This window comes from Dendrobates tinctorius, unplaced genomic scaffold (genome assembly GCF_039654945.1).
Source record: "Dendrobates tinctorius isolate UK_male_01 unplaced genomic scaffold, ASM3965494v1 ptg000085l, whole genome shotgun sequence".
Lineage (NCBI taxonomy): Eukaryota > Metazoa > Chordata > Amphibia > Anura > Dendrobatidae > Dendrobates > Dendrobates tinctorius.
The window spans coordinates 7586399-7614062 of NW_027361753.1; the positions used below are offsets into that span (position 1 = coordinate 7586399).

The 27664-nt window shown below is 46.7% G+C and overlaps 1 protein-coding gene across 1 annotated transcript in view; it reads left to right on the forward strand.

Moving 5' to 3' along the window:
• LOC141097576 (phospholipid-transporting ATPase IC-like) overlaps positions 1-8479 on the forward strand; it is a 119355-nt gene extending 110876 nt beyond the window's left edge. The window contains exon 28 of the mRNA XM_073584822.1: positions 7906-8479. Coding sequence (XP_073440923.1) covers positions 7906-8109 — 204 coding nt within the window. The 3' untranslated portion in view covers positions 8110-8479. The remainder of the gene's footprint in view (positions 1-7905) is intronic.
• Positions 8480-27664: the final 19185 nt, after the last annotated feature.

Below are 27664 nucleotides of genomic sequence, written 5' to 3' on the forward strand. Positions count from 1 at the left end.
TAGAAAAAGCTAGATCCAGGTTAGAAAACCTTGGATGGATTTTAAACTACGAGAAATCCCGACTCCAGCCCTTAAAAATACAGAAATTTTTAGGGTTAGTACTAAATTCAGAGACTCAGCGGTGCCTGCTGCCACTAGATAAATTACAAAAGATACAGGAGCAGGTTCTTCGGGCAATTGATAATCCATCTATGACCCTCAGACAGGCCATGTCCCTGTTAGGCTCTCTAACGTCATGCATCCCAGCAGTTAGGTGGGCACAGTTCCATACCAGACCCTTTCAAAACGACGTCTTGGTTAATAGCAGGGCCCTGGAAGGCTCCTTACAAGGTCGGATGTTGCTGAGCCCCTCAACTGTTACATCACTGAGATGGTGGCTTGATAGCGAGAACCTAGCGTCAGGGGTGCCCTGGATAACACAGATAACCCGTATTATAACCACAGACTCAAGTTCCTTCGGTTGGGGAGCCCATATGGGGGACATAGTGTTACAGGGACAGTGGGATTCTGATTCTGAAATCTCATCCAACCAGAGAGAGCTATTGGCGATAGAACGGGCAGTCAAGAAACTCATTATCTACCTACAGGGCCATCATGTGAGGATACACTCGGACAACCAGGTAGCGGTAGCATATGTCAACCACCAAGGTGGGACCCGCTCCAGCGCTCTGATGCAGATAACAGAACGGCTCCTCCAGATAGCAGAGAGAAATTGTCTATCTTTAACTGCGCTCCACATCAGCGGAAAGGACAACGTAAGAGCAGACTTTTTAAGCCGCAAGGCTCTAAGACAAGGAGAATGGGCTTTGAACAAAGATATTTACCACCAGATTGTCCGCAGATGGGGTCAGCCAGAGGTAGACCTCTTTGCCACCAGAGAAAACAGGAAAGAAAGATTGTTCTGCTCTCTGAACCCCAGGGAAGATCCCCTGGCGGTGGATGCCCTCCTGATAAGATGGGACTTTTCTCTGGCATACGCCTTCCCACCATTGAATCTTCTTCCTCGGGTAGTCAGGAAGATCAGAGAGGATCGGGCAAAAGTCATACTGATTGCCCCCTTTTGGCCCAGGAGGACCTGGTTCGCGTGGTTGAGGACCATGTCGGTATGCGATCCCTGGGTACTGCCGAACCTTCCGGATCTCCTCTACCAGGGGCCAGTCAGCCACCCACAAGTAGCGGGACTTCATTTGACGGCGTGGTGTTTGAAAGGTCACTATTAAAAAATAGAGGGTTCTCCAAGAATTTAATTGACACCCTCCTAAAAAGCAGAAAATTAACTACCACTAATATCTATGCTAGGACCTGGAAACGCTTCCTGTCCACCTTTCACTTTGACATCAGAGACGGAATTCCCACGAAACATATTCTGGAATTTCTCCAGAAAGGTTTCGAATTGGGTCTCTCCACAAGTACGCTAAAAGTGCAAGTTTCAGCCTTAGGGGCCCTGTTTGCAGGTGATATTGCAAAAAATTATTGGGTAGCAAGGTTCATCAGAGCAACGGCCAGATCGAGACCTATACACAAAGACAGATGCGTGCCGTGGGACTTAAACTTAGTCCTTACAGCCATGACGGAAAGTCCGTTTGAACCTTTAGATTCCGCCTCACTAAAGGTTATATCTCTTAAGACAGCATTTCTGGTAGCAATAACATCCGCACGTAGGGTGAGCGACATACAGGCACTTTCCAGATTGCCCCCTTACACAGAGTTCTTACAGGATAGAGTAATCCTAAGGCCAGATCCAGCATACCTTCCCAAGGTAGCAACACAATTCCACAGGACACAGGAGATAGTTCTGCCTTCCTTCCTCCCTAATCCAACCAACCCTAAAGAGCAGAAACTTCAGGCGTTAGATATTAGGAGATGCTTACTGACATATTTAGCGGCCACGGATCCTTGGAAGAAGGAGAATGCATTATTCCTATCCTTCCAAGGTCCCAGGAAAGGATATAGAGTATCAAAACGCACATTAGCAAGGTGGATTAGGGAGGCTATCTCTCTTGCCTACACAGCAGGTGGCGGCCCAGCTCCACAGAATCTGAGGGCGCATTCCACTCGGGCCATGGCATCATCCTGGGCGGAAAGATCTGGAGTATCAATTGATCAAATATGTAAGGCGGCCACCTGGTCATCTCCTTCCACCTTTTTTAACCACTATCGGTTAGACATGGGTGCCTCCTCAGACCTCACCTTCGGGCTAAGGGTGCTGCAGGCTGTAGTCCCTCCCTAAGTTAGTTTACATCTCTGTAATTCTCTCGTGGTGCTGTCATGGGAGTCCGAATAAAGTATTAAGTTACGTACCGGTAACGGTATTTTTCGGAAGCCCATGACAGCACCATTAGTTCCCTCCCTTGTTCACATATAGGGGTGCACTCCTTTAGAAGATTGTTCATAAAATCACCTTAGGTGGGAGATGGTATAAAATAATTCTGGTAAATAGGGTGGATAGGTTGTATATATTATATGTTGTGTACTAACCATGGTAGCCTCTCAAGCTCTGTAATCCAACTGATGCGTGGGAGAGGTGCCGCCCTTTTTGTATCTGTAGGTTTCCTGTTCCTATAGGGCGGATCCCCTCTCTCGTGGTGCTGTCATGGGCTTCCGAAAAATACCGTTACCGGTACGTAACTTAATACTATCCCAATCAACCTTTTCCGCTGCTCTGTGGATGGTAAAGCGTGTGGAAAGCCTGCTAACTCCGAGAGACGACAAAAGCTGCCTCATGACCTATCCTGTAAGATGTGTACTTCTATCACTTCAGGCATCCCATATCTACATACCACATCCTTCATGAGTGTTTGAGCAGTATCCTTGCCTCAGGCCAATCTAAAAAGATAAACGCAAACAAGCACAAGTTCATATACCCCTATCTGTGGTAACTGTGTATAGTCCATCTGCAATCACTGAAACGTCGGAGAGGATGAGGGGTGGGTTTGTGTGGGATGTTAACAGTTGTTCCCACGTCATTTCGGGCACACGACATACAAGACTGGGTATACCTGGCCAGAACTCTGGCGCCACCCATACCTTGTCCACCAAATCACATACAGCTGTTTTTGACAAATGTGTTAGTCCACGGGTTACCTTGGCTATCACTGAGTAGAGAACTCATGGTAGACAGAGTTTACCGCCCTTTATCCACAGTCCGATGGGCTCCCTGCGTCTCCCACTCCTTCTCTTACTGTAACTGTAGGGATTCGAAAACATCAGGAGTGACAGGTGTCACTGAGGTCCTGGTCTACATTAGTACCTGACTCGTGACTCTAGGCCTCTTTCCTGCTTCCTTGTCTACTACATCTGAGCGAGTACTTCCTTTGGCTTCATTGGTGGCTTCACTATCCCAAGCTTGGTCAGTAATAGTAGAGCCTCCATCAAGGCCCCTGCAGTTTTAATAGATTTCTCATGTGACATGAGGAAAGATCTACTGTCTCCATACACATTTGGCCATTTTATCCCTTGCCATTCTACAAGCTTCAGTGAGTGCCTTCAGCTCTGGCTCCTGTGCCGACACGTGAGGAAGGAGTGGTTCCGCTTTTGTTACTGGGTCGCCCCCGCTGGCTTCACCCAGGGCTGTGGGGTACTCGGTACCGGGCCGATGTCAGGGGGATGATGTGTCACAGCAGCGGTGACCCGGTCCGTGGCTCTGGACCCCAATATCAATGGCGGTGGTGTTTGGTTGTAATATAAAGTTTGTGACGCCACCCGTGGTATTTGGCAAGTAAGGTGGTAAGCCAACGCTGCTTGCAGATCCACTGGGACTGATGGTGTGATGCAGCTAAGATGGTGTAGCTCCCCACAGGTGGAGCTGTAGTCTCAGGGCAGTGTATAGGTGCGATGGAGGAGTAGGGGCACAGAATGGTGTAGATGTTGATACCCCCAATGTAGCGGTGCTGATGCGGGAATGAATGGAGAACACCAGGTGTTAGGAGTTCATTTTCCCCTTCACCATTGAGGGCTGATGAACTCCCTCTTCTGGTGAAGGAAGGTAGTGAGGCTGATTGCCAAGCACCTGAGCTGGGAGAGGATGACTGGGCGACGGGGATCTCTGACTGGATATAAGGCAGCCGACGCCCTTCTGCCTCGCTGGTGATTTCTCTGTGGAATTCTAGGAGACCAGTCTGATTCCTGCTCCTCAAAAGCTAAGTTTTCTGCTTTGCTTTTTTGCATTTGTGATTTGGTTTTAGTTTGCCTTGCTTTTCTGGATTCTGCCATTCCCTGCTGGGGTGAGCTGAATTCCTTTTTGTCGGTTTGCTCTGTCTTCAGAAAATACCTGAGTACTGACATAGTCTTTTTGAAGCCTAGCGTCTTCAGGGCCTTTTTCCGTCAGTCTGTTGGCTATTATTTTGATAGGGTTTTTCGCGGATTGCAGACAGCAGTCTTCCTATCCTGTCCTATCTAGTTAGCTTGGGCCCCATCATTTGCTCAGTCTATCTTTCTATCTGTGTTAGTGTTTTTTCTTCTTGCTTCACCGTCATTATATGTTGGGGGCTGCCTATTGCTTTGGGGTCTGCTCTGGGGCAGTTTAGATTTCCCTTTCTGTCTTTAGGCTAGGCAGTTCTCCGGCTGTGATCGAGGGGTCTAGGGCATCGTAGGAACCCCCCACGGCTACTGCTAGCTGTTGTTGATAGGTTCAGGGGTCTGCAATCCAATAGCTGCCAACTTCTCTGGTTTTCTGGACTTAGCTAGCATTTCTGTTTTTGCCTCCTACGGTGACTCATTCATAACAACCAGGGCTTGCAGTTTCAAAGCTTTACTCACAGTTCGCAGTGCACACAGGTGCCCGCTTCGGTACCGTGTCCTCCGGACAGAGACCCAACCAACCTCCAGGCAAGATAGGGCTCTCCCCGCCAGCACCCCTCCAACATGTGCCTTTGCTGAACGACTCCTCTATAGCGCCTATTGATGTGAAGAGCTCCAGTACCGTGGTTCTCTGAAGTTCCTCCTGTCAGATGTTCCTAACAACTCTCTCACTTGTATGACAGACAGCTGTAGCCTGCTTCGGGGACTCCCTTCTCCTGAATCCCGGCTCTCTATCCGTTTCGCTGTTGTGTCCCAAGTCTTGGATGGGAGTAGTGCATTTACAGCCAACTACTCCACCGGTGTCTGCTGCAGAACCATAAGTGTCCATACAACCTCGGGGACCGGGCCCCGGCCGTGCGCTGAGAACCTATAGGCAGGGTTCCTATCCAACCCACTCCTCCTCTCTGTTCTCCTTCCACTTCGTTCCGTACTTGTCTTTCTCTCTCTTATGGAAATGCAGGTTGCAGTTCTACGTCTCTCTCTCTCTTTTCCGTGCCAGCTGGCTCAGGTCACTGAGGCAGCTGCAGGACTCTTTCTTCTCTTTCTTTCTTCCAGGGACCCTCACTCCTGTCTGAGTGGCTTCCGTCCCGACTGACCTTCTGTCAGCCTGTCCTCCTCAGGGACCGACCTGTCCTCCCCTCTGGGAGACTGACCTGTAATTCTATCTTTCCCAGTCTCTTTATACTAACTCCACCCACCTCCCAGCACATCTCATGTTACGAAGCAGGGTTCCACGAAGGGTGCTCTGCTACCCCCAGCCTGAAGCTGCTAGGTGTCCCTGCTGAACTATCCTGTGTGTGGGATGCAGGTGTTGGAGTGTGGCAGGGAGTTCCCACCTTACCTGGATGGTGGGGCACTACACCTTAGGAGAAGGTGCAGTACCTCTGTGGCGACCGAGCCTCAGGGGCGCCACATTACCTCACGTTGTGTGACCAAAACATATCCAGTGTAGAATCGAGCAGCATCTCGGTATGCATTAAAAAATGTGCTTGTGTCAGAGCAGTGCAATGATGTCTGATGTGCCCTCCTCTATTAAGGGAAATTAGGTTACTTTCCGTATCTTTCGAATCCAGTGACAAGGGCGTAGCTGGATTCATCACTTGTGTTCTACATTTGGGGCATGAAAGGGGGTACATTGAAATGTGTCTGCATTTTACCTGACCGAGAACACCATAAATATCATGTAAACTATAACTTCAAGAAACATTTCTGTGGCCTTTCTTGCATGAACTGCAGAAATGGCTGACACAAGAGGGTGCCTCCACCCATATGGGGACGGGATCCAGTCTGGCTTAACAATAAACCAAAGTTCTCTGCTGTAGATCGCATTTTTAAGGCACTTTAAGCTGCTGTATTGTGACCTTCCTTTCGTCTGTGAGATGTTTGGCGCCTTGTCCAAAGAAGACTACCGTCTGCTGAGGCCTTACGTCCATGTCCTGCTAGGAAGCACAAAAGGAAAATAACTGTCTCCTACTATGAGATTTGATTAGGACAGAAAGCAATGAATTATCTACAGACTATAATATATAGCAACACAACCTATGTCCACATTTATGCCAAAAGGAGTGAAGGGGTTAAAAACCCTTAAGCCCAGTAAACAGACTACAAGATACCCCTCTGTGTCATGACGGTGCCCGCTGCACCTGTCATGGCCGCCGCTGCCGAGCCCACCTCGCACCGCTCCACTCACGTGCCCGCCTCGCGCCGCTCCGCTTCTGTTGCTCGGGGGACCCGGCACTTCTCTCCATCACTGTCGGCCTTCCGGCCGGCAGCAGGTTCGCGCATGCGCTCTAGCCCGCCAGCGCCCGCTCCCTCACTTCTTTAACCCTGCAGCACCTGACCCGGAAGCACTGGTGCTGCAATCAGGTGCTAGCACAGGATATATCAGGCGGCTCCTCCATATTGGAGGCGCCTGATTATCGTGTGTACCTTATACGTAGTCTTGGCCGTGTTCTGCCCACTACTCTCTCTGTTTCTTAGTACGTCCTTGTTCTCCTAAGTCTGTCCCTGGTCCTCCTGCTCCATCCTGGTAGTCCTGTCCCCTTGCTCCGTCCTGGTTGTGCCTCGTCCGTTCTTCCAGTTCAGTCCGAGTGGCTTCTCTGCCACCCCCTTGAGCCGTCCCTCTTGGTGCCAGCTTTCGTGGTACCTGTCTCCCTCGGGTCTGCCCCTAACGATCCCTGTACAGGGGTTAGTCCCACCTGGTCCGCTCGCTCGAGGGAGCTTCAGTGCCGTGTCCCAGAGGGTCCACTCACGGAAACACGTTACCCCCTAGGCTGATCATTCTAAACAGCCAAACAAGACATAGCACTAGCAAATCTCCAAGTACAAGTACCACAACATTTTACACTTTTACACTGATGCCATCACATGCACAAAGTTCAAAACGGCATCGTTATCTTTTCCAGTTCTTGGACCAGACTATATTTAATGCAAAATAACTCACCTGGAACGGAGGTAGACCAAGCTCTCAGTAAAAGTGAAGTACAAATGTAAAAGCTTCTTACCTTATGCTGCAGCGCTAGAATTCACTTTTACTGGAGGGTCCATTCTCACTCGAGATCTGGATGGTGTAATGCAGGTCTGTTCTCAGAAGTTTGTTACCAAATTCTGTGAATGAAATACATTCTCTTCTATGCCTTTCGAATTCCATATTAATAACATTTGTTTTACGAGCCCTAGGAAATAAATATTGCAGAGCCTTGTATGGTGTACTCAGGACTTCAGGTTTATTAGAATATGTAAGCTACTGAAATCGTGTGTCGTGCCAATGAGAACTTAAGGGGAAGGAATTGAAATGTAAAAAACTACCTCGACCATCAGAGTTATTTTATCACCATAACAAAGGGGTTGGAAGATAAGATGGATACCACACTCAAAATATGGAATCTGTTTTCTCATAGAGGCCAATCACCTCGGTGGCACATATTTGCCATCCGGGACCTTACCTCCTGCTTAATTACCCTACATTCCCTACAATGCAAATCAAAAATCAATGAATTCATCTCCGAAGCCTGCAGAATTGTGAATGCACCTCTGGAGTATATTACATATTGTAATCACCTGATTATTGTTGTCTCATGTAATATGTTTTTTCTACTTCTAAAGGTCCAAAGAAATCCAGAGAGATACAAAGAGAAGGAACCAGTGGAAGAAGAAGTGAGCCCGATCCGACGCGCTTCATCTATACGACGTTCAGCCTATGCATTCTCCCATCAGAGGGGATTTGGCGAGCTCATCTCAACCGGACGCAGCATACGGAGGAAGAAGACTGCACCCAATGAAATGAGTGGACCTAATGGGAACGCTTAAAGGGGTTGTCTCATAAAAGTAGAACTTGTCCAAATGGATCTTTAGGAGATATAGACACTTTAGAGGGAGTCCTCGCTTTGGGATCATCCTCTGAGTCAGAATGGAGAGCTACTACATAATCTCAGCCCCATTTTCGCAGATTACCTATGCATCGACATGGACAACCTTTCATTTGCCTTTGCCAGGCAGGGCGTCCTGAAGATGATAGCCATGATGAAATGCCGTTTTAAAGAGAGACTTTTTCTTTAGACAGAGATGGTGTCCAAAGAAGATGTATTCTCGTGCTTAATGTTTACATGGACTATGATGCCGAGTTACTGACATTAATGTAGATAATGATTTTAATAAATTATTTTTAAGACTTTCATAAGAGGCTTCAAATTAATTTACATGTGTAGTTATTAAATCAATTTCATATATTATCAGTAAGAAAAGAGAAAAGAGTAAATGCAATAAATGGGGATCTTTCAAAAATAATAATAAAAATAAATTGTATTTGGATCGCCCGCCAGGGCAGTGGGGTACTCGGTACTGGGCCGGTATCTTAGAGGGAAGTGCCACAGTTACGGTGACCCGGTCCGTGGCCCTGGGCGTCCATGTAAAAGGGGTTAAGCGTGGCTGGTTAAAGTTTATAAGTGGATGATACGTGACGCCACCTGTGGTGCTCGGCAATGTAGGGGTTAAGCAGACGCTGCAGACAGATCCTCTGGGACAGATGGTATAAGGCAGCAAGATGTAATAGCTCCCCACAGGTAGAGCTGTAGTCCCAGGGCAGTGAGAATAGGTGTAGAGGAAGAGGGTGTATTGTCTGGCACAGAGATGTAGCAGTGCTGGAGGGTTTTCAGGAAGAAGGCAATGACACAACAGGGTGCAGTTTCCGTTACCTTTAGGCTGTGTGCACACGCTGCGGATTCCGCTGCGTTTCCGCAGCGGTTTTAGCTGCGGTGTACAGTACCATTCATTTGAATGGGAAAAAAAAAAACGCTGTGCCGACGCTGCGGAAAAAACCGCGCGGATTTGCTGCGGTTTTGAATCCGCAGAAAGAATTGCATGTCAATTCTTTCTGCGGAAACCGCTGCGGGTTCCTATCTCCACCATTGTGGAGATAGTGAATCCGCAGGACCAAACCGCAGGCAAAACCGCAGATAATCCGCAGGTCTTTGGACCTGCGGATTATCTGCGGTTTTTGCAAAATCCGTGCGGATTAATCCGCAGCGGATTCCGCAGCGTGTGCACGTACCCTTACTGTGCTTTGTAAGTGCAGTCCAGGGTCCAGATTACAGATGGAACAGAGGCTGGCCAGCTTGGAAGCAATTAAGGAATCTCTCTATGCAGATGGGTTGTGTAGTCTCCTTTCTAGCGCTTATCTGAGGTACTTGCAGTACTGTGTTTCACTGAAGTTCCACTTGCTTGTTCTCTTTTAGAACTCCCTTGTATGGCAGACAGCTGTAGCCTTCTTCTTCTGGCTCACACGTTGCTGTTGTGCCTCCGATTCTTATGTGGGAACAGAGCATTTACAGCTTTGTATTCCTCCAGTTTCTGCTGCAGGAACATCAGTATCCGTACAACCTTGGAGACCGGACTCCAGAACATGCGCTACAGCTAGACGTGAGCCTGAACTCTGCTCAATCTTCCAGCTCTTCTCCTCACATCCACACATGTTTACCTCCTCACACAAAATAACTAAACTTCCCCTTCCTGGCCCCCAGAGAGCAGCTCCTCCCCCAATTTTGGTTCAGAGCTCCCTCTGCTGGCCTGGAGTGGGAACTGTGCTGTGTGTTGCATTTACCTGACAGAGAGACCCTTCATTGCTTCCAAGCATGACATCACACTCCCTAGGAGGAAGGTAATGCCACTGTGGCAACCATACTCCTGGGGGCGCCACATTTTGATACAACAACTACAAGCCAGAAATAATTAAAAAACACTTAAAAAAATCCTGCAGCCTAACAATACCGACCATACAGCTCGTAATAGAGTTGTGCCCACCAAAATCCACCAGATGGTACAAGTTACATATATAATGATTATCTCTACGACTACAATACAATGCAACAATGGAGAATAAAGGAGTACTAGGTGAATTTGTTGATTTAAAAAGTGAACAATTTTGTTCAAGTAGAAAATGCAAAAAGTCTAAAAGACATAGTAACAGAGTGACCATAGTGCACCAGAAACACAGACAGGCAGAAACTGGGAACAACCCCTCTGAAAAACACATACAAGCAGAAACAGGGAACAACCCCTCTGAAAAAACTATCCCCATTCAGTATAGGAAGCCCAGGCCAAGTGACCCATAATAGTACAGCGTACTACCAATAACAGAGTGAAAAATCAGCTAAGAACGCTAATGGCAGGGCTTACCAAGGTAGTGGAGGTATCAGAGGGGGGATCCCTGAACCAGATGTCCTCCCCGACGCACGTTTCGTGTGGCACAATGCCGCTTTCTCAAGGGGACTACAATACAATGCAAAATGGTAGAAAGAATATTGTAATAAGTACAGTGAAATATTCCAACGTGTCAATATATATATAAAGGAACAAAGGGGAGCATGCATTATTAAAGTCCAATGCAGTGTAACAGAATCAAAAATGAACACAAATGACACGTATGAAAAAGGATGAGAACATCCAAAATGCATGAACAATTAACAATTAATTTTTGGGCTTTTGTTTTTACCTCCCTGGTTTCCAAGAGCTAAAACTTTTTTATTTTTCTGCTGACATAGCCGTATGAGGGACGAGATGTAGTTTTGATTGATACCATACATTCGACCATAAAAATTCTGCTGTTGTCGTGTTTTGTGTTTTGTTTTAACTTTCTGAATTAAATTACCTGGTAGCTTTGTTCTATAAATCAATATGGTTATGGTGGTTTAAAAAAAAAAAATTGGTTAGAGTCATCACAACATATATGCTTTTTTTTTTTTTGCAGGACGAGTTGTCATTTTTTAATTGCTATCATTTTGGAGTCAATACATATTTTTTTTAATTAATTTACGGTAGTTTTTGAGGTAAGCAAAAAAGTGATTCATCCATTTTGATCTTTTTTTTTTCATTTTGGTGTTTACTGCATACAATGATTTTTTTTTTTTAATAATGCTTTTATTGAGTTTTCAATGGTAAAATACAGTAAAACCCTGAAAGAAAAAAGGTAAACTTTGATTTTACATATTGTAAGAAAAGTCAGAAGAAAGTTTGTATAAATATAAGAAGTCTTTACAAAACAAAAAGTGTTTAAAAATAATTGAAATTAAGATTTTGTCGAAAAATAGTACTGTATGCTATACCGAGGGTATATTTTCCATGGGCCTAGTATCAAGTGCAATTTATGACTTAAAGGTAAAAGAAAAAAATTAAGATAGAGGGAGAAAATAGAACAAATGAAAGATTGAGGGATGAGAAAAAAGTGAGGTGACGTTAACAAAGGATAAATAGATATAACCAGTTATACCCAGTCCATTGGTGAGGGGGCTTTCTTTAAAGTCCAGGAGAACCAAACTGGTCCCAGCTATCATGGCCATGTGCCATAAGAGATCCCATACGTTCTATATGATCCATCTCAGTTACAGTAGCATTTTTCTTTCTTTTTTTGAAAGTCCGAAATCGTGCTCGAAACCCAAGTGCGCTTGAAATGGTGACTAAGTGCCACAAAAAAAGTGCACTAGGATGCGATCTACAGTATTGCAGACCCCTCCTACAGGAGAAAGGTCCCAAAATAACCCTTCCTAACCCACTCTATACACCAGTGACTATATAGGCCTACCGTTGTACTAGCAAGCGTACCAAACCCAATGTGTATATTGTATCAATTTAAGGCAGCCGGTCTTAAAACCAACTTTTCAAAAGATACTAAACTTGATCTGGCCAAAAGTCTGAGAAGTGATCCATTCCTTAGTAGTGGGTATAATGGAGAATTTACAATGTCTGGGAATTATGGTACGAGCAGCAGTGAGGAAGAATCGCAGTATATTTTTCTTAGTAGAGGAGATGGATCCAGGAAGTAAAGAAAGAAGTGTAACCTGAAATGAAGGGGTCAGACAAATACCTGTCACTTGAGAGCAAATTTAAACAATGCATGCCAAAATGGCACGCAACGTAAGAGTGGTGGACTAGTCTAATGTTTTCCTGCCCTTGATGTCACGAATTGAGTTATATTACCGTGTGAACAAGGTTATACTGTAGAGATAGGCATGGTTGAAGTTTGGGACTGGCCCATAGAGGGAGGGTGGAAAGTCCCAGTAAAGGGGGATAGTTCCTAGTGGATGCTCAGATAGACAAGTACAGTAACCAAGGTCAATTCAAGTGCCCTGGTTTGCTAGTGCCAGCAAGAACCTGTTGTTAAAGGAAGTGGGAGACCTTACTGGAATCCCTTGCAGACAATCCTGCAAGCTCAGCACTCGGTACAGGTACTGCGAAGAGTGCCTCATCATCTAGCGTGCAGGATACGATGGATCTGTAACCGCGTGAATGGAAAGTAACGGATGCCAGGTGCACTGCGGGACTGGATGGGAAATCCCTGGGGCAGACAAAGTTAGCTATGGCTACCGTCCGCAGTTGCTTTTACAGCAAGACCACCAGATATGGGTCATAGTGTCAACTCCAACACCACATATCCAGCACACATTGGAAGATTGTGGAAGGATTCCATGTAGGAGCATAGGACATCTGTACCAGCGAATTATGATCTTAAAGTTATTTTCTTGAGCAAATCAGGATATTGACATCTTGTGACTGAGTCAAGGTAAATATTTTGAGGCGATCTGACTCCGAGTAATCAGCAGCTTGTTTTGCCAGATATCAAGATACAGAGGAACTCCATTTGATAGGGCATTGGTGAGGGCATTGTAAAGTAGATAAATGATATGAGAAGGTAGAGAGGTTAGGAGAAGGAGGGATTCAAAGGTGGTAGGGAGAGGAGGAGAAGATAAACCATGCAGGATCATTGTTCCCTTAGGGCCCGTCACACATAGCGATCTCGCTAGCGAGATCGCTGCTGAGTCACAAGTTTTGTGACACAACAGCGATCTCACCAGCGAGATCGCTGTGTGTGACAGCGATCAGCGACCGGCCCCCCTGCCGGTATCGCTGATCGCTCTTGGAAACCGTTGGACATTTCTTCCATCGCTGGTCTCCCGTTGGTCAGCACGCATCGCTGCGTGTGACAGGCGGGAGACCAGCGATCAGCTGGTAACTAACGTACACATCGGGTATCCAAGGGACGTGCGTATCTTAGATACCCGATGTGTACGTTAGTTACCAGCGCGCTGATGCAGGGAGGTGGTAACTAACGTACACATCGGGTATCTAAGGGACGTACGCCCCTTGGATACCCGATGTGTACATTAGTTACCAGCTCCCTGCATCAGCGCGCTGGTAACTAACGTACACAGCGACACCGCACGCTCGGTGTCACTGGTGCTGATCGCTGGTGAAGCTGTCTGTGTGACAGCTCACCAGCGATCACATAGCGACTCACCAGCGATCCTGACACATTGATATCGTTGTCGGGATCGCTGGTGAGTCGCTATGTGTGACTCCAGCTTTAGTTTCAGATACCCTGAAGGTCAGAAAAAAAGAGTAAAATTAAATGAGTCAGTTATCACCAAGAGAATTGGGAGCCATTGTGAGATTTCAGGTCTCTAGGGTCCGCTGAAGCAACGCGGAGTAATTAAACAAAAATGCCCTGTAGGATTAGCCGAGACGTGAATGCCTAGGTACTTAATCGTTTTGGGTTGTCATTTAAAGGAAAAGAAGGATTGAAGGTTATTAACAAGAGAGGAGGGAAGGCAAGTTTTAAGAGCCTCTGATTTCGTATAGTTCACTTTAAAGTTTGAGACTGCGCCAAAATATTCAAACTCATGAAGACTGGAAAAGAAATGCTAATATAGGCCAGGAGTAGAAGTAGATCATCTGCATAAAAAGCTAGTTTAAAGAGTTTCTGACCAATTCAAGGACCATTAATGTCAGGGTAGATGTGATATGCAATTGTTAAGTATTCTATAACGAATCATAGAGGAGACAGAGGACACCCCTGTCTTAACCTGTTGGCAATTTGAAAGGTTGAAGAGAGGACATGATGAATGTGTTTATGAGCTGCTAGGTTATAATAGCGGGAGGAAATTCTCCCAATCATGCAGTCTTCAATGCCTTGTTGGTTCACGGCTGAGCAGAGGAAAGTCCAAAGGACAAGATTGACACCAAAAAATCGTTCAATCGAGAGTAGGAAAGAATGTGTTCTAAACCTATGCATATAGGATGTGAGGTGAAGGGTTTTGTTAGTATTATCACAGGCCTGTCTATGTTGCTTGGTGTGAATAGATTTGGGAAGAAGGCGATCCATGTGATTAACTAAAAGTTTAGCAAAAACTTTTGACATCTACACTAATTAAGGAGATAAGATGGTAATTAGAGCATAATGTTGAATTTTTCCGGAATTTAGGGATAGCTGAGATGGGGTAGACAGCGTTTGAGGGGTAATTGATCAACTATCGGACGTTGTGTTAAAAGTTTTAGACATGAATGAGACCAATTCTGAACTAAATAACTTGTAGAAATTAATAGGAAAGCCATCGGGTCCGGGGTTCTTTCCATTGGGCAAAACATTTATAGCCACTAAGACATCTTGTTCTGAGAAGGGGGTCATTTAAAAAGGATTCGTCATCAGTCAGGGGAGTTTTTGCCATGTATGAGTCAACCCTTGACTGAAAATCCGAAGGGGACATGTTGGTCAAAAGTTGTATAAGGAATCCTAATAATCACGGAAATAACTAACGATTTTCTGTGGTTTGTGGAGGGAATCTCTGAGAGCGGTTTCATTGTAGGGATGAAGGTGGAAGGAATACGAAGATGGAGAAGCTAGAAAAAGAGTTACAAGGTTTACTGTAGAATTCATAGAAGAATTTACACGTGCAATGATGAGTAGAGCCAAATCCAACAGAGATGTGAGTTCTGTTCTTGCACTTAATGACTCTGCAAGAGTTTGTGTGTCTCGGTTTTGTTTGTGGTCTAGCTCTAAATGTTGCATAAGAAATATTCGGAGTTCAAGATTGAAGGCTCTGTCTCTTTAATCTTCGATCCCTGTTTGATGAGTGTCCTCCTGATAACACTTTTCAGTGCCTCCCACTGAATCGGGAGAGGGGTTGTATCATCGCGGTGATGAAGTAGAAAGTCAGATATTGTTGTTCTAACAGCAAGTTAACAGTTGAGGTCTTTAAGGAGAGTGGGATTTAGAGACCAGAGCCATTCTCCAGGGGTTGAGTCAGGAATAATTAGGGACAGAAAGATTGGAGTATGATCAGACCAGACCATAAAGTCAATGCTTGAAACCGGGTCGTAAGAGAACAGACAATGACTAACTAAAAGGAGGTCTATTCTGCTGTATGAGTTGTGTACAGCGGAATAATAGGTGTATCCTCATACCTTTAGGTTGAGAAGGCGCAATATGTCAGCTAATTTCAAATGTAGTGGTTTGGATTATAAAGCTGGGATGTGTGAGGTGGGAACAGAGGACCTGCTCGAAGAGTAATCCATCGCATGGTCCAGAGTGAGATTAAAATCTCCACCGATAATAGTTCAGTTTTCCGCAAAGTTGCCAAGGGAATTTAGGTATGACTTACAGATGCGAACCTGGTCCTGTTTGACGGGATAGTTCACATCTGTAAATACTTTGTCAGAGATATGAATTTTAAGAAAGAGATAGTCACCATTTGGGTCAGTTTCAGATGCAGATGCAATTATACTCACTGGTAGAGATTTATGTACTACTGACTCCCTTGGACTTAGTCAGGGTTGGCACTATAAAACCAATAAGTCTAATATCTATGCTTGACTGCATATATATGGTCCTACCTGCAGTGTGTCTCTTGGTGGAGAAGGATATATACATGTTTTTTATGCATATGGTAGAGAATCTGATTTTTTCTTTCAAGAAGGTTGAAACTTCTAACATTTAAAGAGCAAAGGTTTAGGGAAGCCATTTGTATTGAATTGTGGAGGGGATGACAAAAAGGGGGGCATTCTGACAGTATGTGTTCATACTGTTGTAGGGAAGTGGACCTGTCTGAAGAGGAAAAGTGAATGTAAGATGGGCAGTAAATGTACTTGACGTGAGTTTGTATATACGTATGGGAAACAGCTGGAATTAGAAAGAGATGGTGTAGGACCAGGTTTTGGCCACTGTGGTGATGAGTGGACCACCAAGGGTGGACCCGCTGGACCGTGATAACGAACCTCCCCCGGACGAGTGGACCACGTGGACCAACCGCTATACAGGGAGTGTTAGGGGCAGGCCCGAGGGCGACTATCAACACAGCAGCTGGTACCCGGGGACGAACAACAGACCTCAGCGAAGGACAGGGCAGACTGGGGGCAGACAGACAGAGCTGCGACATGGGAACACGGAGAGGGTGGTGACACTGGCAGGAAGACACGGCTGGAACACAGGTACACGGACATATGGAAGTCACTGGCGGGAAGACATGGCTGGAACACAGGTACACGGACAGATGGAAGACACTGGCGGGAAGACACGGCTGGAACACAGGTACAAGAACAGGATACGGAGACACTGGAGAGCAGGCACTAGGAGAAAGCACACAGAGGGCATACGGTCAGAGACAAGGTGACAGGGCTAGCAACAGAGAAGACAAGGAGCGTAAGAGGACGCGGGGCCAGAATCACTTGTATTGCACAAATGACAGTCAGGCACAGCCCGGAGGAAGGGGCGGCCTCATAAGCAGAGTGCACAGAGGACTTCCGGGTCAGGGACCTCCGAGCCATAGAGTAGGCTGGAGATGAGGCTGGGTTGATAGGCATGGTTGCGTAGGAACGGGGCGCGCGTGTGCCACTGAACTCAGTGCGCGCGCCCCCGACGGAAGACAGGAGCAGGGACCAGAGCGGGCACGCGCCGGGACGCCGATGACCGGTAAGTACAGTGGGGCTAGGGGAAGGTGGCGCGATGCGCGGAGGCAGCGGCAGAGAGGCAGGAGCTGGAGGCGGCCACGGCGGCATGACAGTGTAGTACTCAGAGGTACGGGGGATGCAGTGACGAGGAGCGAGGCGGTTTGGGCTTTAAGGTGTAACTTTTATATCTATAGATGCCTTTGGGGCTGTCTTGAGCAACCAAGAAACAAGCTAACAATAATTGTCCTCGCAGGGACCAATCACAAGAATACACTGACAATGCGAACACGACTAACCCGGCAAAGGCCGGTCACTATAGGGCCGCGGTATGGCCGACTACGGGTCCTTGGTTCCAATGTGTCACTTATCTTTCTGATGTCCAGCGGAGTGCTGTTCGGCGATGCTCTGGTGTTGCAGCCGCTGGGCCCAGCCGGCGAGAATCGCCCAACCGGCGAGGATCTGGTGAAGTCTTCGGGCATTCCTACACCCAGGCGAGGTAGGGGCGCAACAGGCCCTAGGCGAGTCCTTTGGCGGAGCAAACCCCCGTGAGGGCAGCGGGGTTCCGCCTGCTAGCGGGATGAAGGAGGCCGCAGCCCCCGGGCAGGGGCGAGCCGCAGTTATGCGGAGTGGCGGCTGGTAGGCCGCGGGCACAGCCTGGGGCTGTGCGGAGAGTCCCAGTGAGGGCGAGGGGCAGGCCCCAGCTGCGGGCTGCAGCGGGGTGGCTGCGGCTGCTGGCGGCAGCGGATAGGCCGCAGCCGTGGGCTGGAGTGGAGCGGCAATGGCTGCGGGCAGGCCGCAACCGCGGGCTGGAGTCGGGCGGCTGCCGCGGGCGGGAGTGGACAGGCCGCACCCGTGGGGTGGAGTCGGTCGGTGACTGCCGCGGGCGGGAGCGGACGGGCCACACCCACGGGGCAGAGCCGGGCGTTGTCTCTCTGTTGGATGGCTCGGTGCCGTCTCCCTGCAGTCCACCGTGAGTCTCCCTGCAGTCCCTCTGGTCGTTGCTCTCCCCGCTCTGCTCTGGCTTTTGCTCTGGCTCTCTGGCGTTTCTTGGCTTCCTTCCTCCTCCTCTCCCGTTCTGCTGACTCACTCCTCCTGGCGTACTCAGTCCTTTTTATAGTGACTCCTCCCCCAACCTCTCTGGAACTCTCTATGTCCCATCCTCTAATTCTGTCCGCCGGAAACAGTCTCCCTAGGAACCTTGGTGACAGCCCCCTTGGTTCCGGCCCGGGCACACAGCGGGGACGGCTCCTCCTACAACAGTGCCCCACTCCTATGGCTGAAAAGAAATTTAGCCAGGATTCGAGGCGCCTGGATGTTCTCCCGGGGTTCCCAAGATCTCTCCTCAGGGCCAAAACCCTTCCAATCAACCAGAAAAAAAGATTTTGCCTCTTCGCTTTTTCATGGCGAGGATGTCCTTGACCTCAAACACATCATCAGTGGAGACCGGCTGAGGCGAAAGAGTGGTAGAAGCATGAAACTGATTGAGGATGACTGGTTTCAGAAGAGAAACGTGGAATGAATTGGGGATACGGAGCGAGGCGGGTAGCCTCAACTTGTAAGAGACATCATTGATGCGAGCCAAGACTTCGAAGGGTCCAATGTACCGGGGGGCCCAGCTTAGGGATCTTTAGGCGGATGAATTTAGAAGACAGCCAGACCTTATCTCCCGGATGATATAGTGGAGGGTCTAGGCGCCTCTTGTCTGTGTGTCTCTTCATTCTGTCCCGAGCTTGTTCGAGAGCGGTCCTGGTCTCCTGCCAGATCCTGGAGAACTCCCCGGACAGCAGATCAGCCGCTGGCACACCCGAGACAGGAGGCACCGGCAGGGGTACACCAGGATGTTGCCCGTGGACGACAAAGAAAGGCGACTTGGATGAAGATTCGCTGGCGTGATTGTTGTATGCGAATTCAGCCCACGGGAGTAAGTCGGTCCAGTCGTTCTGGTGGGCGTTAGGGGAATGTTGGAGACAGGTTACCAGAGTCTGGTTAGTGTGTTCTACTTGACCATTGGTTTGCGGGTGGTAGGCCGAGGAGAAGTCAAGCGTGACGTTCATACTCTTGCAGAGCGCCCACCAGAACCGCAAGGTGAATTGGACTCCCCTGTCTGAAACAATATGTTGTGGAAGGCCATGAACACGAAAAACATGGTGGACGAAAATCTTTGCTAGCTCGGGTGCTGAGGGTAAGCCCGGAAGCGAGATGAAATGAGCCATCTTGGAAAACCTGTCCACTACCACGAGGATGACTCTGCAGCCTGAAGACTGAGGCAGATAGTAATAAAGTTCATGGCAATGTGCTGCCAAGGAGCCGAGGGAACTGGAAGCGGGTGTAAAAGACCGGAGGGATGCTGTCTAGGAACCTTGTTCTTGGCACAAGACGGACAGGAGGCAATGAAGTTACAGACATCTTGGGGAAGGGTCAGCCACCAGTAGTAGCGGGACACGAGGATGAGAGTCTTTTTGAGACCTACATGACCTGCCAGTTTGGAGGCATGACCCCAGCACAGGACTCGGCTTCTGTTGTTCACAGGAACAAAGGTCTTACCCGGAGGCAGGGAAGTCAAACTGATGGGTGCTAGCGTGATGACCTTGGAAGGGTCCAAGATGTGCGTGGGCTCTTCCTCGGTATCCACCGACAAAAAGGACCTGGACAGTGCGTCAGCTTTGAGGTTTTTATTGCCGGGACGGAAGTAGAGCTCAAACTCGAAACGAGCAAAGAATAAAGTCCATCTAGCTTGCCAGGAGTTAAGTCTCTGTGCCGACTGGATATATGTCAAGTTTTTATGGTCCGCAAAGATCTTAAAAAGATGTACGGCCCCCTACAGTAGGTACCTCCATTCTTGCAATGCCAGCTTGATGGCCAACAGCTCTCTGTCACCAATGGAGTAGTGCCGTTCCGAGGAGGAAAAGGATTTGGAGAAAAAAACTCAGGTGACAAGCCGACCGGTGGTAGACCTCTGGGAAAGTACCTCTAACGAATGGAAGCGGAGGCAGCGATGGTGAAGTTCACATTCGTTTTTATTTTTAAGTGGAACCTCGGGACCATGGTCCGGGGGGCTCCGAAGGGGGCGTGACTAGTGAGCCCCGGGCACCCGTAATAAAGCCCCTCAGGCAGGGCCAGAATGGGATACCCGGAGGACACAGGTGCTACCTCCAGTTAGACCCCGAACACGTGGCAGCTGTCCCAGCGGGACCAAAAGGGATAACAAAAGTTATAGCAGAGTCCGTAATGCGCTGGGTCCTGGATCCAGGTAGTTGGTAAGGAGTCGGTTCCAGTGACCTTCACACTGTCCTTGGACTCGGATGGCTGTAGGCGGAACGGGATGGCTTAGGCCCAGATGGTTGCTGATATAACCAGGTAACACAGGATACTGATATGCTGTGGAGACAGAGAGCATTAGACAATGCACAGAGACTGCAGATGCAGCGCAGACAGGTTAGCATGAGAACCGGATGTAGCAATGATGGATACTCGTTGCTCCGGCGCTCTCCCTATGGAGGAGAGGCCAGAAATAGCAGCCAGTGGGCTGCCATTGGTTAATTGCACTTTTTGAATAATGTACGCCGCCCCTTTAAGAAGGCAAGAGAGCGTGCGGGCGTGCCCTAATAGCCTTAGCTACAGATCTCCTCACAGGAAGCCAGAAGGAGGAGGCAGGAGGGAGGACAGAACGCTGAGCAGCAGCATGAGAGTCTCGAGGTGAGTGCCCAGAACGGAGAGCAGCTGCAGGCCTGGATGCAGCGCCAGGACGGGGACCGGGTGTAACAGTATCCCCCTCTTTACACCCACTCTTCTTCAAGCCTGCGTAGAACCGTTTAAGGAGAAGAGGAGCCTGGATGTTCTTCCTAGGCTCCCAAGATCTCTCCTCAGGACCAAAACCCTTCCAGTCCACCAGGTAGTAGGTCTTGCCCCCTACTTTTTTTACGGCCAGGATATGTTTTACCTCAAAAACATCATCCTCCGAGACAGGGTCAGGAGTGGTACCCGGATCCTTAAAGAAGGGACTCAAAACTACTTGTTTGAGGAGAGAAACATGAAAGGAGTTAGGCACACGTAGGGAAGTGGGCAACTTCAGCTTGTATGAGACTGGATTGATCTGTCTCAAGATCTCAAATGGTCCGATGAACCGGGGACCCAATTTGTAGGATGGCATATTTAACCGGATGTACTTAGAAGAGAGCCATACCTTGTCTCCGAGGCGAAAGATAGGTGCATCCAAACGTCTCTTGTCTGAATGACTTTTCATACGATGGGAGGCTTTCTCCAGAGCAGTTTTGGTATCCCTCCAGACCTTAGAAAAATCTTAGGAGAAAGTATCGGCAGCTGGAACACCAGATAATCCGGAGATGGGAAGAGGTATTCCGGGTTGCAATCCGAAGACAATCTGATCTGAAAGGGAGACTTTCCAGAAGATTCACTTACTTGATTGTTGTAAGAAAATTCGGCCCAGGACAGTAAGTCTACCCAGTCGTCATGATGGGCGTTGACAAAGTGACGCAGGAATCCAGCCAGGATTTGATTTGTCCTCTCCACTTGTCCATTGGACTAGGGAAGGTACGCTGAGGAAAAATCCAGTTCAATTCTTACCAGTTTACAAACTGCTCTCCAGAATCTTGAGGTGAACTGGGCTCCTCTGTCTGACACGATCAGGGCCGGACTGGGACTAAAATTCAGCCATGGCATTTGAAGTTACACAGGCCCACTAGTCACATGGTGACTATATAATATCTTTGTACACTTGTAGTTTACAAGAAGTGAGAGGAGATTAACACGACTATATAACAGTGGAAACACCACTGACTCACAGCCGACTAACAGCTCTAATTGGGACAGTCTATTCTCTGTATTGAAAAATAATCTAGTAAAAAGAACCAAAATTTGGTGGAATCGGGCATTTTTAGAAAAATATATATCTCTCAAATATATACCTAGGGGTTTACGCATTCGGACCATTCCAGCTTTTCCTGTGGAGGATGAGTCGTTTGTCTCCAAGTGGGAGGAGGCGTGCAACAAATGTTCCCTTACCATGATGCAGCTATTAATAGATCTTAACTCTAGTTCCATTGTTTCCTTGGACTCTGTGATTGATTCATCTCTTGCTGAAATCAAAACTCAATGTCCTTCTGAAATATTTAAGAATTTTGAAGGTCAATTAGAAAAAGCATTAGACATAGTGGTCAAAAAAATTAATGAGACCCAAATGTCAAAATTGAACCGAGACATTAGAGACTATCAGACTAATAAGGTCTTTTTTTGGAAGAAACCTACGTCCATATCTGGATATCCAAAACGTATCCCTTCAGTTACATCGGCTTCATCTATCAGTGATTTATCTGATTCAGCTTCCATATCTATGACAACAAGGTCTGGTGGTAGCTCTAGACGTACACGTGAAAGGAATTTCCATCCATATAGGAGATATGGTCATAGGTCACCAGAAAATGTCAAAAATGATAAAAAGGTAATTATTAAGGATAATAATATTGTCAACTTGAGTGACCATATTTTTTGTGATACAGATCTGATTTTATTGAGTAAGGGTTTATCCTTTTCACCATCTACCAAGTTCGATACATTTTCTGTTATAAAAGATTTACATATTTTCGCTCGTTCCTTACTATTCAAAAAGTTTTTTCATGATGGTAACGTGCATGCTCTATTTCCAACAGAGGAGGAACAATCCGCTCTGAGAATCCTTGAGGAATTATCCATTGAACACCAAACATCAATTGAGGGTAAGATACCCCCATCGATTCGATCACGCTCCAAGAGATTCCCCCCCCTGTCGTCTTGTGCTAATATTGAGTTATTTGTTCAGGTGGTTACTAACAACCTGATGCAGATACCAAAAATGATTCCACATGACAATTTGACTAGTGGAGAACGCGAGCGTTTGAAAACTCTTAAAGAGTTAAATGATATAGTATTGAAACCGGCCGACAAGGGGGGGAATATTGTTATCTGGCCGAAGAGCATGTATGAAAAAGAAGCTTTTCGTCAGCTTAATGATAAAACATGCTACAAAAGGCTTTCCTTTAACCCCTTGTCGGCCTATACTGTCCAACTTAATGCCATTATTGATAGGGCATTGAGTGATGGTATCATTGAAAAAGAACTTGCTATGGCACTCCGTGTTGTGGAACCTACAATCTCTACTTTATATTTATTACCTAAATTACATAAAAATAAGGAATGTCCACCTGGACGACCAATTATTTCAGGAGCGGGGAATTTCTTGGAGCATGTCAATTGGTGGTTGGATTCCATTTTACAACCTTTTGTTGAGAGTCTTCCTTCATTTCTGAAGGACACAGGGGCCTTTCTTAGACTTACTGATGATTTGCACATTGATCAGGATACTATCCTGGTTGTGGCTGATGTGGAATCCTTATATACCAGCATTAGGCATTCCGATGGCCTTAAAGCTGTTAAATATTATCTCGGTATGTCTAATTTTCCCTGTGCCTTTCAGAATTTTGTGTTGGAGAATCTGGATTTTTCTTTGACTCACAATTTTTTTATTTTTAAGGGGTCCTTCTACCTACAGCTCCAGGGTACAGCTATGGGGGCCTCTTTCGCGCCCGCCTATGCCAACCTGTTCCTGGGGCTGTGGGAGAGGGACCTCTCCCTGTCGGATCATGGTCTGTCGATGGACCGCGTCCTACTTTGGGCGCGGTACATTGACGATATTTTCATGTTCTGGCAGGGGCCTTTAAATTCCCTTCAGGATTTTATGCAATCATTGAATGTCAATGATTTGAACATTCACATTACCTATCAGTATGACAGTAATATAGTCGAATTTTTGGATGTCACTCTTAAACGTGGTGATAGTAATGTCCTACAAACGGACATATTTAGAAAACTAACATCAACCAATTCTTTGCTGCACGCCTCCTCTGCACATCCGAGACATGTGATTCAATCTGTACCCATAGGTCAATTTCTGCGGTTGCGCAGAATTTGTTCCACCGATACTGATTTTGAACTACAAGCAGAGGACCTTAAAAAACGATTTTATGAGCGTGGATATAGCCGTCGTATGGTGAAACGCGCCTACAATCGCGCTAAACACTCTCGACGTGATGATTTGCTATATAAATCTGAGGTGCGACAAAATGATGATAAGGTGAGATTTGTCACTGATTACCACGCGCAGTCAGCCCGGGTAAGGGAGGCCCTGTGTAAATCATGGCCTATACTTAGAGCTGATCCTATTCTTTCTAAATACATCGCAGAAAAACCAGCTATTTCTAATAGACGCGCCCAAAATTTGCGTGATCTGTTGGTTAGGAGCCACTACGAGGGGGTCTCCAAACCAACATTTCTAAATAGTGGCGCTGGTCCTGGGGGTGGATGTTTTCCTTGTGGTCGTTGCGTTGCATGTCCTAACGTTGAAAGATGTAACACCTTCCACAATGCGGATAGATCTAGGACGTATGACATCAGGAAGAGGATCACGTGTGATACTCGTAATGTCATTTATTTTGCTATATGTCCTTGTGGATTGATCTATGTTGGTTTGACCACGCGTCCCTTTAAGGTTCGCGTGAGAGAACATGTTCTAGGCATTCTAGCTGCCGCCGACCACAAGGTTGCATCCTCCTTAAAGACTTTACCAAGACACTTCTGGCTGTGTCACTCTTGTGATGCCTCCCTTCTCCGTGTCAGAGGCATCGACTGCATTGATGCCTCTCAGCGGGGGGGTAGGACATCGCAGAGGTTAGCCCAGCTAGAATCTCGTTGGATCTGGACTCTCAATACACTCCACCCTCACGGACTGAATGAATATAATAGTTTTGTCCCTTTTTTGTGAGACTGTTAGTCAGCGTTTGAGACACATTACGTTCGTGAATTTTGGCTTTATTTTTATTTTGTTTTAATTGTGTCTTTTTTAGATGTGATATTTCTTCTGATCCTTCTCCTTCGTGGTCATTTATTGTCTGGGGAGGTCCAATTGCTTGCATCATGACATTGGCAGAGATTAATATCTTGTACGACCAAGTTGGTGGACTAACTTCAATCAATCCATGATATATATAAAAATTATGTTGTATATTTTGTAAGCAATGGTTGTGTGGGTCGTTTGGGGTTTTTTTCAATAAACAGTGCAATTTACATTCTATAGGCAATTTTGGCTGTTTAGATATATGAAATAATTTGGTTGGAAATTTATTTCTTTATATATTCATATGACCATTGATTGTTATATCCTACTTTTGGTGCTATTATCATGGATTGCCTTAATGTTATTCATTATATTATACGGCAACCCGTTATTTTGAGGATGAAAAATATATATTTTTAATTGTTGTTATTTTGTATCCTCAATCTATGACTTTGTAGAATGTTTTTGTAGGCTATATTATCAATCTATCACCTTGAGGTCTTATTTAGACATGTCTCTATCTGTTAGTATTATAATGTAAACTATGTGTCATTATATATGTATTGAAATATATATAAATCTATCCTTCCATGCCGTATTAGATCTAATGTATACTTAAGTTTTGTATCTATTTATTATTTTTTGTTATTGCTTCTGTTATTCCCTTATTTCTGCCCTTCCTTATCATGGCCGATTTTGCTTCTTTGTTCTGCGCACGCGCGTTGTTGGTCGTCATGTCCTGCGCTCTCTGGTTCCTGATGACGCCGGCTCACGTGGGGCGCGCGTGTTTCCGGTTTACATCGGAGCGGAGGCGTGGTCCTGATTTGACTGATGGCGGGCGTGTCTGCATGACTTCCAATTGGCGCGCTATATAAATCGGTACATGGCGCCTCTTGGCCACGCCCCCTGAGGAAGGAGCACTGAGCTCCGAAACGCGCGTCGGGTGACGCTGACACCATCCTGCCTTCATCTCCTCTCTGCATTACTTGTTTCCCCATTAGGTATGTTTACCGATATATACTGAGAGTCCATGGAGTGCCACCATATGCCAGCGATCATTGGTGTTACTCCATCGATTAATAGGATTTATTTATTTGTTATCTGGGGTGCCTGTGTGTGGGCTTAAACATTATGGGTGATGCTGGCACTATCCTGCCTTCATCTCCTCTCTGCATTATTGTTCCCCATTAGGTATGTTTACCGATATATACTGAGAGTCCATGGAGTGCCACCACATGCTGGCGATTATTGGTGCTACTCCATTAATTAATAGGATTTATTCATTTGTGCTCTGGGGTGCCTCTATGTGTGGGCTTAAACATTATACCTCTTAGATATGATTTATATTCTATTGAGAGGTTTGCAGCATGTGTCAGCGACTTGGGCTTTTTAGCTAATCTTCACATAGTGGTGATTCGTTCCTTCATCTGTATGTTTTTTACAATAAAGAATTTTTTATGGATACCTTGTTATAATTTTGGACGTATGGTCGCTTTTTTCTCTTGTGTGTTTTACGACTATATAACATGTAGTCAGAGCTGTGCCCAGTATTTCAGCTCAGTCCTATTTATTGCTTTTAGGTACAGCACTCCTCCCAAAGCTCTGTCCCCTTTTGTATGCATGATTACAGAATTCCTGGCAGAACTGCTATCCATTGGGCAACCAGACCCCCTGGTCATAGCTGCCCCTATCATACCTCCCAACTTTTGAAGAAGGGAAAGACGGACAAAGACTGCGGCGCGCATAGCGCGCCGCTGCAAATTTTGGCCATGCCCAGCCACACCCATTTCACAACTAGTCACACCCATGTCCACACCTAATCGCACCCATTTAGCACTGCTGATCACACTGACTGGTACTGAGGGCACAGTGGCTGGCATTATGGGCACACTGACTGGCACTAAGGAAGAGAGAAAACAGAGAGAGAGAGAAAAAAGAAAACAGAGAGAACGAGAAAGAAAGGAGAAAGAAAGAACAGTGAGAGACAAAGAAAGAACAGAGAGAGACAGAGAGAGAACAGAGAGAAAGAAAGAAGTAAAGAAAAGAAAGAAAGAACAGAGAGAAAGAGAGGAAAGAAAAAGAAAGAGGGGAAGAACAGAGAGAAAAAAGAAAGAACAGAGAGAAAAAGAAAGAACAGAGAGAGAAAGAAAGAACAGAGAGAGAAAGAAAATGAGGGAAAGACAGAACAGAGAATGAAAGAACAGAGAAAGAAAGAAAAAGAGAGAAAGAAATAAAGAAAGATTCTACAAAGATACTATAGCAGCCCGGCTCCCATCGTAGTGCCCACCTGAGCCTCCCGGTGCAGGACCTATCATGATCCGCTCACATGGCCGGCATCCCCGATTCCAAGGCGATCCTGCTGTCTGCGCTGTCGGAGGAGGACACGGTGATGGATCTGAAGCATTCCTAGTTCCGTCTCAATCTCCTCAAGAAATTATCTAATTTCCGGTCAGCTTCCAGCACATCACTCCTTGGGGCTCCGCTGTGTACTCCTGTATCCGTGGGAAAAGCCCGCTTTGTATGCTTTGTACACACTTGGCTCCGCTCCGTACATCCCGTACACATATGGCTCCACTCCGTACACACACGGCTCCGCTCCGTATACCCCATACACACGCGGCTCCGCTCCGTACACCTCGTACACACGGCTCCGCTCCGTACACCTCGTACACACGGCTCCGCTCCGAACACCTCGTACACATGGCTCCGCTCCGTATACCCCATACACACACGGCTCCGCTCCGTACACCTCATACACACGGCTCT